At 39.4% G+C, this 18,250-nt stretch overlaps 1 protein-coding gene across 1 annotated transcript in view; it reads right to left on the reverse strand.

Moving 5' to 3' along the window:
• The window catches only part of ALDH1A1 (aldehyde dehydrogenase 1 family member A1), a 55,325-nt gene extending 43,013 nt beyond the window's left edge, over nucleotides 1-12,312 (reverse strand). Inside the window, exon 1 of the mRNA XM_026001549.2 lies at nucleotides 11,996-12,312. Coding sequence (XP_025857334.1) covers nucleotides 11,996-12,061 — 66 coding nt within the window. The 5' untranslated portion in view covers nucleotides 12,062-12,312. The remainder of the gene's footprint in view (nucleotides 1-11,995) is intronic.
• Nucleotides 12,313-18,250: the final 5,938 nt, after the last annotated feature.

Genomic DNA, 18,250 nt, shown 5'->3' on the forward strand with positions numbered 1-18,250 from the left:
TGTAGTTGATGCGCTCAGTTTTAAATGAAGGGTGACATATGCACTGGATTTTTAACATATACCTAAATCCAGATACCCCCCTTACTTGATATTTAAAGATAAGTTATTCATAGTGCAACCTTGAGGGAGAAAGTATTGAAACTCTGCCCTCTCCCCTCACCAAGGTTTAAATTTGTTGCTATATTAAATACAAATCAGTTAGCTATTAAAAATTCCCCAGGGGCGGCTATCAAGATTATACATTTTTAGTTTAATTACGTATATTATGTATATCTGAAACAACAGCAGTCTTTAAATTAGCCTGTAAGTTTATACTAACTTAGCTATTCCATCAAGTAGTATCCATAACATAGTTTAATATTCAATCACATTAATAAAATGTATATTACCATATATCCCTAAATGCTTAAGTATAATTAATTCTATATCCTGTGACTTACAACATTATTTACACAGACAGCCTGTTCTCAAAAATATTTCCCTGGTCTCCATCATAACACTTGCCACTTTTTTAAAAAGTCATTTTTAAACACCTGCCCTCTCTCCTGGGCTGTAAGCTTGGTAAAATAAGGTCAAGGACTCTGTTTGTCTCATTTTCTTGTTTACCCTCAGTGTCCAGTATAATCTCAGGCCTCAAGAGATTTTAAACTCTGTCAAGAATTCTTGCATAAATAACTTAAACTTGAATCAAAGAACTATACCTGAGTAAGACCTATAATATTCTGCATATGGGCAGACTGGTATTTGTGATTTGCTGAAAAAAACAAAGGGAAGGATAAGCCTTCTTATTTTGCCTATTCACCCCAATGCAGTTATTTGTGTGTCAAAACAGCATCAACCAGGTATTTAAAGGAATTAAAAAATGTAGTGCTACCCTGGAATTGACAGGAAAAAGATGTGAGCATGAGTAAATAAAGGGGAGTGAGTGCATAGCAGCTCAGATGAAGAGACTAGATGTCCAAGGACACATACATGGGGGTGTGGGCAAGGATAATGGGATGCAGATGAAAGCCATACATTCTTATTGTCTTCAAGAAAAATGTGTTGGCATCTGAGTCAACTTGAAGAAAGATAAATTCAGATTAAAATACTGATTTGCCCACTATCTCTTAGACTGAATCAGCATCCCAGCTCTCAGGAACACATTTTGCAGAATATTGTAATTATCTTTAAAGGATATTTTCCTTTATACATCTATAGCTTTTCCTTTTTTTGTGCTTTTCTTCCCAAGGATTGGCTAGGAATCATCTCAATCAACATGTCCCAAATGCAGCTCACTGCCATCCCTAGCTTTATGCTACTTTTTACCTCAGACTACAATTTACAGTTTGTATATTCTCTCCTCCTTTCTCTCTCTCACACACACACACAATCACACACACACACACACACACACACACACACACACTTTTCCTTTCCAGTTAATGACACACATAATCCCTAGTCATCCTTTGGTATCATGTTGTTCTATATTATCATAAAAAAAAAAAAAAACTCCCTGTCCTCCCTGCCTCCTGCTTCTGCTTAATTGGTCCTCCACCCCTCCACCCCCATTATCATAATCTTCCTAAACCAACCCAATTCACACTGTGGCAGCTCCTTAAAACACTTAGGTGTTTCTCCTAAGTATATGTGGCCTCATTATGCTTTTCCAACCTTTTGTTTTATTTTCCAACCCTCTACTTTGGCCTCATTCTACTGTCTCCAACATCATACCTTTCTGTTCCACATTTTTATTCATGCTGTTCCTCAGACTAGAGTTTCACTATTTTTTCTATTCATACTTCAAGTCTTGCTTCAAGTGTTACCTCCTCATGAAGATTTCATTGTTGGACCAATTGAATTTTACCTCTTTTTTCCCCTCTATTCTGATGTAGCCTTTCATATCCTGCTATTAAATTACTTATTATGTTCTGCCAAATAGTGAGTAAATACCTGACATATCTGGCAGATATTGTGGGGAAGTGTGAGAGAGTGAGCTCCTGCCCTCAAGGGGCTTGTAACTGAAGATGAGAGTGTATTCTCATCAAGATCAGGGAGTAAAGAACTGAAGGTTGTATGTAGGGTAAAGACCAACGCAGTGCTTTAGTTAGTAAATTGCAGAATGGAACCCAAGAAAGGCTAAACAATGGGCCAGAAGACTGCATCCTTGAAGGATGGGATTGTATTGATGGAAAGAGCAAACGAGCAAAGGAAGGAAACACTCTTGGGATACATATAACACAGAGAAGAGATGAGCCCCAAGTAGACAGTTTGTAGAAACAAGTCATAGATAAGTTTCAATAAAGAAAAAGAAGTCAGTTTGTGGTGAATCTTGATCTGCAGAGTGAGACAGTGGGACTTTATTCTGGATGCAACAAGGGCATGGCAGGATCAAACAGATGGTTTAGGAATGTTGATGTTAATGTACCCAAAATGGATTTGAAGTAGAGCAACCAGAGTCCTAGATTAGCTGGGAGACAATTTTCACATTCCAGGCATGTGTTCATAAGGCTTGAGAGTAGATGGAATGAGAGAGCAGTACAAATTACTGTGAGAGAGCAAATGCAAATTGCGAAATGTATGCATTCTCCCCTAAACAGTAGCCTTTCAGCATAAAAACAGAACCCAGCATAGATAGTGAGATGACCAAGGTAGCTGTGAAAGCCAACTATTGCACCTTATTTTTCTTCCCCTTAGCTATGGAGAAGTTTTTTGGTAAGAACTACCATAATGATCTTTTCTTCTGTTTTAATTTTGTGGGCTTTACATTTGACATTTGCCTTCCAGCTAACTGTGTGACCAAATGTTTGTGAATAATCATCCTTCCTGTTATATAAAATGGTTACGTGGGGAAGTGGAGGCTAACGGATATTTGGTATAATCATTATGAAATATATTTTAGGCCTGTTGAAATGATCTTTCGTGGTGACAACCTCATTTTCCATTTGCTACTTGCCTTTAGCAAGTTTAGGGGGAAAGGGATCATCCTATAAAAGTAAAAAAAAAAATCTTGGGTCCCATTTAATTACTACAGGAACTATATTCTACTTAAGAGTTTTGGACTCAGGATACTTTTGAATAATATATGTACACTAGACCTCAGCTTAAAGTTCATAATATTGATTGGGAATTATAGATTCCTATGCATGCTCTTAGACTTCACATGCTTATTTGGGGAAACAATCAATGAGAATGTTGAGAACACTTAAAAATTGATTTTTACTCTTTAAATTTTAGATATGCCAGCCTTTAAGGATGTATCATGACCTCTGATTTAAAAAAAATAATAATAAAAAACTTGCCATTTCCGCAGTTTAATGTTTAAGAATAAGTCATAAATTGGAGACAGGAGGCCTTTCCAGAGTAAAAATGAATATGTTTTTATGTGATTGATATAAAGCTATGATTCTAAATAAATAAGCCCTTTCCTCAAAATAGTTCTGACCTGGATCAAGCTGATTTTAATTAACAAGCAAAATAAAACTTACTAGTTATGCTTGTTGATAGAGGATTTTGGAACCTGTTGGCTTAAAAGGGAGAGAGAGCCCCTGACTCCCTCCAATAGATCTTCAGGGTGCCTTAAATTCACATCATCAATTCGGGGCTGCAACAGGGCCAGTGGCTTTAGATCCTTTATAAGGGAAGCCAGTGATTTCTTGATGGAAGAGAGATTTTTAACAGATCACATTTTCAGTGCACAGAGGATTTCTTTTAAGATCTGCCAAAGGCTAGGAAGGTGATGAAATTCCCCATAATATGTCTCCTGTGTGAATTTTCAAATCTGAGAGCCTGGGTCACAGCATGTGGAGTGATGGGTGTTGTTGCAAATGTACAAGAAGGGGTGCATGCTGTAAATGTGTAAACCTTTTCTCAGCATTGGGTACTTAAAGAAAACCAAAGACTTTGAGGGAGGGGAGATAAATAACAAGATGGGGGATGAATAAGAGACACTGAACAAAAATGAGGTAGAGGTGTTAAACATTTAAAAGAATCAGAGCTAGACCTCTGGCAACTATTTTCATTCCAAACCCCGAGGCAGCAACACAAAATGTTGAGACCGAAAGTAAAATAATAATAATAATAATAATAATAATAATAATAATAATAATAAAAATTTAAAAAAAATAAAAAAATAAAATTCTAAAAGGAAATTAAGGAGGAAATGGACAGGAGGAAACTGTTTAACTCCAGTCAAAGGAATGAAAACAAAAGGAGAATGACCAAAACAAAAGTGGGAGAAATAAAATTTTCCTTTCATTTCTGTTTTATATTATAGTCTGGCTTTAGTGACATGAATATATACTCTCTGTTGTTGTTTGAAAAACCCCTCAACTTTTTCAACTTGGACAAAGAAAAGATGCTAAAGCATGTCTGTTTTGAGTGACATCTTTACTGTGTCCCAAAGATGACAAAAATACTTGTCAGTGGTCTTTGTCATGCATACCCTGTATCAAAGAGGTAAGATGTGGAAGCACCAGAAAGTTCTGTATGATCTTTAAATTTCACCATATCAAGGTTCAACAGTACAATGGCTTGCATATTAAGCCTTTTTCCTTCTAAAGAAAGTGCCAAATAGCGTAATTCAGTTATTTAATTTTTGTATTCTTTTGGTTTCTTATTAAGCATCAGGAGAGCACTGGAAATAGACACATGATGAACCTGGGGGGCAAGAGGAGGTAGGTGTTCAGGTAAAGTTTTGCGATCTGTGATGTTTGTACAGATTCCTAGGAAACAAATTCCCATTAACAATTTCAACATTACCATAAAGTCATCAGGTAGAGATATAATAATATATAATCAGAAGATCAAATATTTAGACTTTACATCCCTTGCAAACAATGTTTGTGTAAGATTTTGATACACACATGTACTCAAAATATATCAGTGTTCTGGAATCTGGGTTCACACAAATTTCTACTTCTCTGCTTTGTTTTTTAGTAATGGTTTTAATTATTAACGAACTATTGCTCCTGTTCTTTTGAACACGGCTCTGTGTTGTTACTTAAACCTGGTAAATGTTATAAGGCATTTGGCCACAATTATACTAGCATCAAGGAAACTCAAATCACTGGGACCCACCACCACCATCCCAAGCCAGGTAACTGCTACTTTGAGACAAGCATATCACCATTTTATCAATGCCTGTATTCCCATGAGATTTCTCTAATGCGGATCTCTAGTACATCATCCCACAGATTATCGATGCCATTTCAGAGGCATTACCTGAACTTTGGTTTCCTCTTCAAAGGAGCTGTTTTCCATAATCCTTAAGCGTTTTCTCACCCAGCCCTTTCATTCTGGCAAGCAGTTAATGACTGATTCAGTAGGTGAAGTTCAATTTAAAGAAATCATGTGAACACTTGCAGTAGTTAGACTCCTTACGAAATTGAACTAATACTGTCTCTTAGAGCATGTATTATTTACTTTAGGATTGCTATTGATTAGGTTTCTTGAAGCAGGTGCCAAAGAACAAAATGATTTGCCAAAACATCAGTCCTTGGAGATGAGGTAAAACATTGCAGTTCGTAGTGAATGGTTACCAGCCCGGAACAAAATTAATGGTTGGTTCCACCATTTATTTGTGGCTACCATTGGGTTCCTGTTGGACTCAGGCACTTTCTGAAGGGGAAGGTAAGTGATTCTGACCTGGCTGGCTGTGAGTGGGTTTCTGAGAGAAAGAGGAAGTCAGGTCCCTAAGTAACTAGATGGTGGCCATTGCAAGTAAAAACATGAGGTTGATCCAAAACCACTAGACCACTGCCGCTGGCCAACGGACCACACTTGGAATGACAGCAAAACCTGGAAGCCTGTTAGAAATGTAGAATCTCCTACCTCACCTCAGGCTGAAAGAATCGGAAATTGCATTTCAACAAGAACCCTCCCTGATTCACGTGCCTATTTAATTGGAGAAATGCTACTCTAGAGTACTCTCTTGTTGGACCATCTGTCTGGGGATCTAGTGCCCAAATCATACCTCTCCTCATCATCCAGATTTCCACTCTCTCAATCCGAGTAAAGGACGAATGCTACAGATGAAGCCATAGGTATGAAATCACTTGTGACCGACCATACAATAGGATTCAGGTACCACCATGTTTAGTGTGTAGGGGGAAATGGTATCATGTGGAAAAGTATTAGATCTGAAATGAGAAGATTCAAAATCCAGCTCATTCTGTTTGCGCATCCTAAGGGCTGTGAGACCTGGAGCCAAATCACCAAAGATCTCTGAACTCAGGTTCCTCAGCTGGAAAATGGGACACGGGTGACATGTTCTAACTCTCTTCCAGTGGCTGATTATGAGCCTCAGAGGAGATCAAGAGATGAAAGCAGTTTTAAACTATGGCAAGCATTGCAAGTATTCATTCCACATACATTGGGAGTGGAGTAATTTGAGAACTGTGGGAGTCAGCGTGGGCAGGAGAGGGTTAAAAGAGGAGCCCGGACCAAGCGCCTAAGGAGTGCTGGGCATTTTCCACAAAAATGACTTCACTTAATTCTCAGGGCCACTTTCCCAAGGTTGTCACTATTATTCCCAATTTACAGACAGGGGAACCGAAACTCCAGGAGATTAGAAGCTTGGCGAAGGTCACAGCACTCAACGCGCAGAAGAGCTGGAGCTGGAAGCCGGGTTTGTCCTGTCAAGGCACCGTCCCTCGCAACCATCCAGCTGTTTGCTCAACGGCTTCCAAGCCAAAAGCAAACAAAATATTGCTTCAGTCAGAAGAGAGTTAAAAACATTTCCCAAATGAAAGCAGCGCCTCAGCACGATCAGCTTGGTCTTGAGTGCAAGTCCTGTCCTGTTGGAAGCACCCCGTGGGGTGGTTCCCCTCCGGCAACATCCGCCAGGCAGTCTGGCCACAGCCTCCATCTCCATCCCACGAGGTTTGTTCTCGGCCTTCCTCGCTTTACGACACCCTGTCGCTTTACGGCAGCCATGCTGCCTTTGCGACAGCCACAGCCGCGACAGCCACAGCCGCGTCAGCCCTTCCAATAGTTGTGCGCGCGCAGCAGGCTCTTGCCCACGTGCTTGTCTTTGAACGAGCCGAGCGGAGCCGTTGCCTCCTTGTTCTTTCCCCCTCTCCGAGGCCACTTTGTGCCCTGCATCCCTCAGGCTCACCTAAAATTCCCCTTTCTTAAAGAGACCTTCCCTAGAGGTTCATGGAAAGTAAGCCCTCCCCTTGTTTCTCAGCTTTCCAGCTGTCCTCCCTTTAGCATTTCTCCTAATGTATGATCATAAAGTATTCACATAGATGCTTGTTTTCATCCCCACACCCTCCAGGAACATAAGCTCCCTAAACCCTATTAGCCTCCTCCTACTGTAAGACCGAGCACAGAGCAATTGTTTAGGGGCTGGTTAACCACATGGAAGGAGAAACAAGATAGCTGGGAGCCAAGAGAATCGGGTAGTGAGTGGGGAATGCACGTGGCCTGAATTTGTTTGCCATAAGGATTTTAAAAAAAATATTTTATCTGTTTATTCATGAGAGAGAGAGAGAGAGAGAAGCAGGCTGGATGGGGGACTGGATCCCAGGACTCCAGGATCACGACCTGAGCTGGAGGCAGGCGCTCAACCACGGAGCCACCCAGGCAGCCACCCAGGCGTCCCTGCCGTGAGAATTTTAACAGGTGGTGGTGAGGGCAGCCCGGGCGGCTCAGCGGTTTAGCGCCGCCTTCAGCCCAGGGCCTGGTTCTGGAGACCCGAGATCGAGTCCCAGGTGGGGCTCCCTGCGTGGAGCCTGCTTCTCCCTCTGCCTGTGTCTCTGCCTCTGTGTGTGTGTGTGTGCCTGTGTGTGTGTGTGTGTCTCACGAATTAATAAAAGTGGTAATGGTGCATAGCACATAGTATGCAATGACTCATAACTCTTCCTTATCAAAAAGATATCTTTAACCACAATGGGTTCAGCAACCATTACAAGAGAAGACAACTCTTAATCCGACCAAAAGTTACTCTGCGGAGTTGAAGAAATGAAGTTCCCATAGAAATGGCACACCTATTTCCAAATCCTCTAGGTCGCAGCCTCTCCCACCCCAAACCCCACCTTTTCAATCAAAGCAGAATGCCTATTTGCTTCCGGTCTTCCTTATTATTCTCCTTTTTTTTTCTTCCCCCTAAAGTTGGCCTGGGAACAGCTGAGGAGCTGCTGGAAAGCCACACGGTCATGTCCCCTCCAGGAATCAGGAATGGACGAATGAGAGAATAAAGGAGGACCAAATAAGGTTCCAGCAAGTCCACATCCCCACATAACAGTATTGATCTTAGACAAGTCACTGGGTGTGAGAGCCCAGACTGCCCCCATTGGAAGTCTAGTTTTGTCACTTTTTAGCTGTATGATTTAAGGTAAGTTACTTAGCCACTCTGGTCCTCAGTCTCCTCATCTACAAAACAGGAGGAGGAGCCTCCTCTCAGGGTTACCGCTAGAAGTAAATAGAATCATTGCAAATAACTTAGTCATTGGTACAAGAGTATCTTGTCTCCAAACACAATCAATTTTACCTATTGTCATTTTCTGTGTGTGTGTGCCTGTATCTGTCAGTGTTTGAAATGTCATTAGCAGGACACCTAAGTGGCTCAGTCAGTTAAATCCATGCCATTGAGTCAGGTCATGATCCTGGGGTCCTGGGGTGGAGCCCCAGATCTGGCTCCCTGCTCAGGAGGGAGTTTGCTTCTCCCTTTCTCTCTGCTCCTTCTCCTTGCTTGTGCAGGCTCTCTCTCTAAATAAATAAAATATTTTTTTTTCTTTTTTAAAGCAATGTCATTAGCAGATGAAAATCTTTTCTGGTAGGAACACCTTATTGTTCAATGAGTTAAGTGTAGCATTAAGTTAAACATTTTGGGGTTTGAATCCTGAGAAAGCTTGTCTTCTTGAATTTTGTATTTGTCTTTTTTAAAAAAATTTAAGGTAAAAAAAAAAAAAGGTGTTGTGAAGGCAGCATGGAAAATGAAGTTACTGAATTCTGTAAGAGAAGATTTTTGATCCTTGAAGTCCTGGCTAAACACTTAGAACTTTGCACCAATGAGATCCTTGTCAGATGGGGTGTGACTATGCAAGAAAGAGTGGCAGGAAAACTAAGAGAAAAGAATGAGATGAGAGGAGCACTCATGAGAGGAAATAGGTCTTGGGAAAGGCTGAATAAAAGAAGATTCTGGAAAATTGGAAAGAATTCAGAAAAATAAATAGGACTGAGGTAGTCAACATTAATCAATCACTTCCCATGTGCCAGCCACTATTTCAAATGCTTTATACAAATTAAACTCATTTAATGGTTTCATCCACCTTAGGAAATTGGGACCTTTATTATTCCCATTTTACACATAAGGAAACCGAGGCAGAGAAAGGTAATATAGTTTGCCCAATGATCGCATAAGTTTTGAAGAAGCTCTTCATTTAAAGGCTCAATAAAACAGTTGGACTGGCAATGTGCGACTCACTTAGAACTAGAAAGGGGAAAAATGAGGTTAGAAATGGAATCCAAGTTTATGTGGATTTATAATGATATTCTTGAGGTTTTAAATCCTAAAAATGTTTGTATCATTTTAGAAATTATTTCTTAACTCCGATCTCTGTTTTATCCACCCCAACAACAATAAAAACATAACCAGACTGAACTAGAGAATAACTCCCAATAGATATGCAACAATGACTTCTTTTGTTTGGGTGAAAGCAGACTCAAATTTGAGGGCTACCTTGGCTGTAATAATTTTTTGTTGCTCAACCCTGCTTGTCTCTTCCCTCCACCTGGCCCCAGCGGCTGCTATATTTCTATATTTCTAGTGATAATAAAGAAGGGCATTAACATAGTAAAAAAATAATACAGAGTTTAGGGGCTGGCCATAGAAGGTAATTCCACAGACACTATAAAATCCCTGCTTAGTTGGTTTGCAACCAGGAAATTTAGTGAATAACCGTCATTTTTCTATGCACCCCCCTTGCAAGTGCAAATCCAATATAATTCTTCAGTGGGGCACAGTAAAAAGCAAATGCAAAGGCATTTGAAAAAGCTCACCCATTTAGATTTAATTACATACATAACTGGTGTCCTCCCAAGTGTGAAAATGCTGTAACCAATAAATCAGACAATAAAATGCTATCTGAGCAGAACAGATTTATAGAGAAGATGTGTGAGCTATCAAAATTCATTCACTTGCATTGTATGTTTCTACCCAGAAAAGTTCTTAAACGCAAAAGCAAATGGCTACTCTCTGAATTGTGCCTATTTTGAACACTGTGGTCTGTCATTTTCTTTAGAGGGGTGTTCTCATCTAATGGCTTTGAAGTGAACAGGAGATTCCAATCTTAAAAACATCTTTCCATGTTGAAGGATCACCAGATATGCATTTGTATGCTAGATTTTAAGGACCATCTCATTTGTCCATTACTATTTCTGACACGCTCAATTAATAGCTACCAAATGAAGCATAATTCAGTAGAAAGAATATTTCACTTGAGAGCTTCCTCAAGATACACATACAAAGAAGACCACCAACTTCTGCAAAGCCAAATTTTTAAAAATGTGACATTCAGACTACCAAAATATCTTCCCAAGTAGGATCATAGGAAAAAAAAAAAAAAAGACTCTGTAGTAACAATAATGAGATAATTCTCAGTCATTGCCAAGGATTTTGATGTTTATGAAATGCATTCTTCAATGTGCCTGCTTCGGATTGAAGTTTCTTGTGAATGACCAGTTTGGAGTAAGAAAAGTTGGGAAGACTGGAGTCTTGTCATCCTTTGGGCACAGCTTTGCCAAGTGCAAATGGTTGGAGGGTATGAACTCACCACATTTTCCATATTCTCATTTGGAATAAGATTACATGAAAAAGAAATGTTTTCCCTTTTAATAAAACCACATAAAAAATAATACCTTAATACACTTTATAGCTGCTGATCAACCATGTTAAAGGCACAATCTGATCTCTGCAAATACTTTCCTAAGGAAAAAGACCAGTCAGCTGAGCAACTTCCTCATTTGTTGCACTTACAAGAATGAAAATACAACAGACCTTAGGATTTCAAAAGCATCCATGGTTACAAGCAAGGGAATAAATAAATACTAGTGGGGCTTTTACTTTATCATGAAATTATATTGCCCTTGATTTTTCATTGACTAATTTGGAAAGCAAAATGGCTCGCACTGAATTGGAATGGTTCCTTTCTTACCTTGCTTTGTGCAGTGTACCCTAAAGCCAATTTTAAGTGCTTTTGCTCAGATTTGGGTTTTTTGTTTGGTTTTTGCTTGTTTGGGGAGTTCTAGACTCTGTCAGGAAAGCAGGCATATAATAGTGTGAAACTGGCAAAGTTCAGAGGTACTTTTGCGCATCAGACAGGATCCATTTCCTCGTTCTCCCTAGCTTGTGGGATTTTAAGTCTGGATCTGGCTCCTGCTCTTGTTTCTCTAAATATTTATCAGTTAACAATTACGCATCTGCTCCAATGGCAATAAACTTGGCTGAAAGAAAGAAAGAAAAATGCCTTCTTTCCCCTCAAATATGCCAAATAATCCAAAATCCATTTGGAGTTTTTGAAACAGGAGCTTTCGTCAAATTATCAAAACTAGGTCTGACACTCATGAAACATTAAAAAAAAAAAAGTTACTTCAGCATACAGTTTTCCCTTAAAAAAAAAAATCATTTCCTATTTGTTTGGCTCTTTCCAGTAAATTTCTCTAGTAAGTATTTGCCTCTCTTATCATACAGGTTGAGCTATGCTGAAGTAACAGAACTGCTTAGAAAAGTCTACTGAACCCTGGTTGCAAGAACCTTTCACACAGAAGAGAATTCTTTTCACTTAGAAATAGTTTAAGAACTAAATTTATGAAAAGTTGCCCGCTCCGATCTAGAAATCATTAATTGGATCAAGACACTAAACCCAAACCTGCATTTTGCAAGCCTTTTATCTTTATCTTTTGTGCAAAGGGCTCTTTGCACAAGTTTACTTACATTGACCTTTTATGCTTTCCACACATGTAGTTTTTATAAACCAGAGGCAAAGCAGCAAATATAAATTGTACTAACCTTAGTATATTTATATGTCAAATTGGTGAGTGGGACAGGTAAGTCTGGCATGGCTGAGGACGACATTTCTGGTTCGGCTTCTGGAACACAGGTGACAGGCTCAGCGATTTGGTTCTGATAGAGCACTTGGCTTTATTTGTTCCTTTTTATCTGCACGGGCTAAGGTTTATTTGCATACTGGAATATGATTGGATGAACAAACTCGGAGCAAAAAGAAAACGACACTACTTATTTGTAACACCTAGGGCAGGAAGCCCTTGACTTTAAACTTAAATCCTTAAGAAACCAGCGCTCCAGCGTTGAAACTGCATCTGGAGGCAGAGCACTATTTGCAGACGAATTAATTTACAAAGCCGAAACCTGTGATAAGGATATGCAGTGCAGCTGCTCTGGCCACTAAGGCCAGTTATTATTTTTTTGGCTTTTCATGCTTTTTATGCTACTGTGAAACTTTTCATCCTCTGACAGCCTTGGAATCAGAGAATTTGAGGATTGAAAGAGTGTCAAAGGGCACTTGTTTTTAGTAGAAGCTGGTGAGGAGAGGTCCCTGGCCAGGTGTCTTCAGGACAGTGCTGTCACTGAATCAGCCCAGGTCCCCGAAAAGCAGAGTGGGAAGAGTGTCCCTCTAGACAGACCCAACCCCAAATCAGCTTTACAAGATCCTACCGATCGAGTGTATTTTCAGTGCTGGGTAAGCAGCCCTACTGTGATTTCTCAAGCTCTAACTTATCATTATGTTACATATGGGAATAGAAGAGTCAGCAGGATTTTCACGGATCTCAGACTACACTGTCACACACAGTCACCACAACAGCGAGATGGCAATCTCTTCTGTTACAACCATCTAAACTGAAACTAACCTCTGGTTTTGGAAGTTGGCTATATTTATCAATGATTGATACAGACAATTATGCAAAAAGTAGATTTAAACAGGACCCTACGTAATTCAATGTCAAAAATGAGTGTTTCAAGCTGGGAACATTTAAAAAGAATTTTTAACTGAACTCCCATTTTAAGCACAAAACTTTATTGTATTGAAGCTCTCGAAAAGTTACAATAGGAACACGATAGAAAACTGTGGATACTCTTAATACTGATTATGGAGAGTTAGAATAAATTTTTTTCCCCCAGGGAAAATTGCCAACTCCCTCAAATGTGGGATCTAGGTAGGAGAATGCAGGTTTATTGATTAGTTGCTCCAAATCTGGCAGGGGAGCCTTCCTCTCTCTTTCCATTCTTGATTTCCCCGTTTTACGGGTATGGTGAGAACAAGTCACTTGCTTAAGATCACAGACCTAACAAGTGCAAAACCAGAATTTCATTTCCCATTGGGTTTCTTAAGTGAAGAGTCACCCTCATGGACACTTAACGGTTATTAGGTCTTTTATTCATCTAAGACGAGGGCCAGCAAAGTTTTTCTGTTAAAGAAACAGAAAATCTTTTCCGCTTTCTAGGCCAGATGGTTTCTGTCATAACGTACTCAAATCCACATGAAAGAAACCATAGACAGTGGATGCGTGAATGGGTATAGGTGCTTTCCAAAAAAAAAAAAAAAGTTATTTACAAAAACAGGAGGCTGGCCAGATCAGGCTCATGGGTGGGTCCCTTGATTTCCAAGACAACCAGCTCCAAGGACCATGCCTCCCCTGCATCTCCTGCTTGAAGGCCAGATAGAAACTTCTGGGTTATGTCAACATTCCTCTCTCTTTCTCTGTCCCTCCTCTCTTGCTCTTGCTCTCAATTTCTTTCTTTTTGGAAAAATCTAATTGTTTTGTCTTTTAAAAATGTGTTTTGAGTTAAATGCACAATTATACAACAGCTGTTATATAACTTTCAGAGCAGGGCTCTGGCCCTGCCTGGACATCTGTGTTTTGCTGCTGTCTGCCTCTTTCAGCCTCACAGTTGTGCAGAGATCCAAACATCGGTTTATTTGGTGTCCAGATAGTGAAAGCACAGAGCCCCATGACATACTTGGTGCGCCGCCTCACTACTTGGATGCTGGCCCTTGATTTTATTTCATTGAATAATTACCTAAGGAAAGCTCCCTTTATCACAGACATTACTGAAGGTAGGTAAAAGGTATGGCTTTGGAAACATGTTACCATACCTGTCCATTTCATTTCAACAAATATTTACCAAGTATCTTTTTATGGGTAAAGCACTGTGATTAGAGTATCAGGACTTCTCCAGCATTAATCTTACTTGAAGGGCAGATTTTTTTTTTTTTAATTTCTGCCCAGAAACCACAGAGCCTGAGATCTCTATTTCTGAAGTCAGCGTCATCCCATCCCTATGGAATAGGGTGTTCCCAGGAATGGTGGCATGGATGGAAAGAAGGCTTTATCAGATCACTTCTCTTGCTCACACACCACATGTGGCTTAGGTGAAAGCACAGAACAAAAGAAGCTCACTTCAAAACACACCCTAGGGTTCCATATTTTTATTGTATTTTTATATGTATGGGACTTGATTTTGGGAATCATAGACCAAAGATGTTTAATCATCCTGTCCTCCTTATGGCCAAGCTAAATTACACATGCGCACACACACACACACACATACACACACACACAGTTGGAGCCGAGAGGTGGGAGAGGAAGAGAAGCAGAGTTTATTCTTCTCTTCTCTCCAATTGAACTTCTTCCACCCCTTTGTGAAAGGTGCATTATACCAAGGAACACACAAACCATGATTTCAGCCGTTGCTGAAACTACTCTCATTTTATAAGGAATCTCTCCAGAGCTCCCTGCATGCCTTGGTGACTGAAAAGATAATGGAGCCTAACCTTCTCCCACCCACATGAGTAATTGAAATAGAAACCAGTCAAATGTGTTAGGCAAACATAACCATACAGTGAAATAAAAATAGCTTTTTTTACATTTCCTGATCTCAAAAATCCAGGATCCATTTGTTGGAGTGAAATTTCTTATGCTCAGTGTTGTCTCTTCAGTGTTGCCTTAGGCATGGTTGGGTGAGTCTGCCGGTTGGTTAATCCAGAAATGGATATATCCCTTGGCTTTTGATCACTGCAATTTTTGCAGACACCACATTGTTCTTAGGCCTATTTGGGCCTTAATAATTTAGAAAGAATGGGTCTTGGCTGTGGTGATGGGATTTGTCCTTGGTTGGTATGCTGGTGTTAACAGTGGAGGTGAAAGGTGGCATTTGAATACACGAATGGATGTGTATATGGGCTAATTTCTGTTCATCTACCATCCTTCTCCAATAAGCAATATTTCCTCACCTCTGAGTTCTCCTGCTCTTCACATACCCTATCACTGTTTTCTCTTTGTTTTGCCTTACTAATGTTATAGCAGGTGCCCCTCTGATCCGATACAATCAGGACACCGGTCAGTTAGCAAAGTCACTAAAAGACACAGTACACTAAACCACTCTAAGGTAATTATTTTAGTTTAAATAGGCCTTTGTTAAACTTTATGGGCCAAAGACAATTTTTAGCACCGGGTCGGCTGTCAGAGTTTGAAATAACCTTCCACAGCATTCACAGTGTACTTGTTTCTTCCAAGTGGACAGAGAAATTAAGGATACAAATGGCACTTTTGAAGGAATCTGAATGTAGATGACTTTGAGATTTTTATAACACTTCCGATATTGTTTTACAATTGTTTTAGGCACAGATTATACAGGAATGGGTTTAACCACTTGACAAGGTAGGGAGTTTGCCCAGTGCTCAGTTTTATACATAGATTTCACAGATCCTAAACATTTCCTCAAAATAAATAAATAAATAAACTCCTCCTCCTGTTAAATATACAATTTAGATAACATTTAATCCCATCATATAATTGAAATACTAGGTTCATGAGGGTGATCAGGTTTTGGAGCAGAAATTTGACGATCGGTAAGCAGAGGAAGCTGTGTCCTAAACTGAGTGATTGCAGACAGGAGTGTCAGTGCTGTGTTCACACTTTTTACTTTTTAAACATTTTTAAAAAACATTTTCAAGCCAAATGTGCCATGTAAAAGAAACTGCAAAAATCACAAGTGTACATCTCAATAAACAGTCATAAAAGGAACAAAACAAAATCACCACTACTAGGTCAAGGAATGAAAAATATCTGTACCCCGAAGCCCACTTTGTGCCTCCTCTCCACCCTGATCTCCTTTTTCCTCACCCTAAATTAGGATATCACTAGTATCCTGGCTTCTAATGCCATACCTTGTTTCCCCCCCACCCCCGATTTTGAACTTGATGCAAGCAAACCATACAGTCAAAATAATTTTAAAGGAAATCTGGAGGTGCAAATGAATCTGGCAGGTAAGTTAAATTGTGGTTGTAGGTAAAGCAAGTTTCTCAGAGAGTTACTCCCGCCCAAATATACCTCAATAAACATAATTCATATGTGATCTATACTGCAATAGGTTGGCATTTTTATGAAAAGAGGGGCTTTTTTTTTTCATCCCAATCAGTACCTGTAAAAGTGCAGAGAAATGGCCCTTTTCACACAGTTTTGTCAGAGCTCAGTAACTCAGTAGCAATTACAACTTATATTAAAATACTGAAAATGTTCAAACCCTTGATCTAGTTATTCTACTTCTAGAAATCCATTTTTAAGGAAACAACTAAATACACATAAGTTATGAGCAAGTATCTTTAGTATATTATTTATAAAATAGAAAAATACCAAATGGTTAGGTAGTCTATGGTTTAGCAAAACACATATATAAATAAGAAAACAAATAATTAAGGAAGGACCTGCTGAACTTTTGAAATATATTGTAATTTAATTTTTAAAGAGTAGGTTATAAACCTGTGTGCTGTGTAGAGGTGCTAAGAAATTGTACTTTACCCTCAGGATTTGGCCAAAATCTGCAATTTCCCTTTGATCTTGGTCTCAGGGCTTGGAAAGCTAGATAACTGAATTTCAATTTCAGCGTCATTCCTGGTATCCTGAAATTATGCATGATCATATGATTCCCTTGGTTATAGTTTATATACTTTTCCCAGGCTGAATAGTGGCTTGGAAAAGTATCCTTGGAATCTGTGAAATTTACTTTGTATGACAAAGGAAAGTTTCCAGATGTGATTGAGTTAAGCATTTTGAGATGAGAAATTATCCTGAATTATTAGGGCAGGTGCTAAATGTAGTCCGTGAAGCAGAGGACAAAGGAAACTTGACCATACAAGCAGAAGGCAACGTGATCACTGAAACCGCCAACTTTGATGATGGAGGAAGGGGCCAGAAGCCAAGGAACACAAGAAACACATCTCTAGGAACTGGAAAATGCAGAGGGTCCTTTCTTTAGAACTTCTGGGAGAAACAGGCCCTTTGATACCAGCCAGTGAAACAGATTTCAGACTTCTGAGCTCTACAATCAGAGAGAATGCATATGTGCTGCTTTAAACCAAATTTGTGGTAACTTGTTAGAGCAACCTTGGCAATCAAATACACAAATCAATGAGAGCTCAAGTGCAGAACTGCTAAAAAAAGTACATACATTTATTAATCATGACTCTGCACATTGTTCTGGTTTATTGTTAATATCTGACTATTCCTGTTCAAATAAAGAAAAGCCTCCCATCTGTACCTTGGAATAGAGACTTCTCAAGTGATGGACATCTTCATTTCAGTTGTAGTGTAGGTGGATATTTATTCCATTGCAAAAGTAAAATGCTATAGATAATGACGAGTAAAAACTATTACTTTTTTTTTAAATGATCATTTTCTTTGGGCAATGGCAAACTTCCCTTGCATTTCCTTGCTTGGATCTGTTCCCACATTTTAAAGCTGCACATACGTACCCAGACCTATAACCACAATCCAAACTCATTTTGCAAGCCTGGCTTGACATGTCAGCTGCCTGTTGGGTACTTGCGCTATATGTCATATAGTTATATTACTAGGTTTCCAAACTCAAGAGCCTACATATTTGTTTCCTGTGGAACCTCGCAGTGAATAACAAAAAAAAAAAAATTAGAAACATTTACATTAAAATCCAGATTTTAACTTCTTAAACATCAGAAGAGACAAAGAGAGGTATTAGCCTGCTGGCCCATTGAAATCACCTAGGGAATTCAAAACAAAACAAAAGAGATTCTGATTCAATAGAAAGGATTTGAGCCCAGTTATTAGTATGCCAGGTAAAGCTCCTCAGGTTGTTCTAATGTGTGGTCCAGCTCTCAGAACCACTGAAGCAGCTCTGGCTCCATTTTCTCCTGCTCAAGGTTGGAGCAACATCCACAACGCACGGAAAACCTTTACAAGTGCAAATCCTCAGACCTCATCTCAGACC

The sequence above is a fragment of the Vulpes vulpes genome, chromosome 1, assembly GCF_048418805.1.
Source record: "Vulpes vulpes isolate BD-2025 chromosome 1, VulVul3, whole genome shotgun sequence".
Lineage (NCBI taxonomy): Eukaryota > Metazoa > Chordata > Mammalia > Carnivora > Canidae > Vulpes > Vulpes vulpes.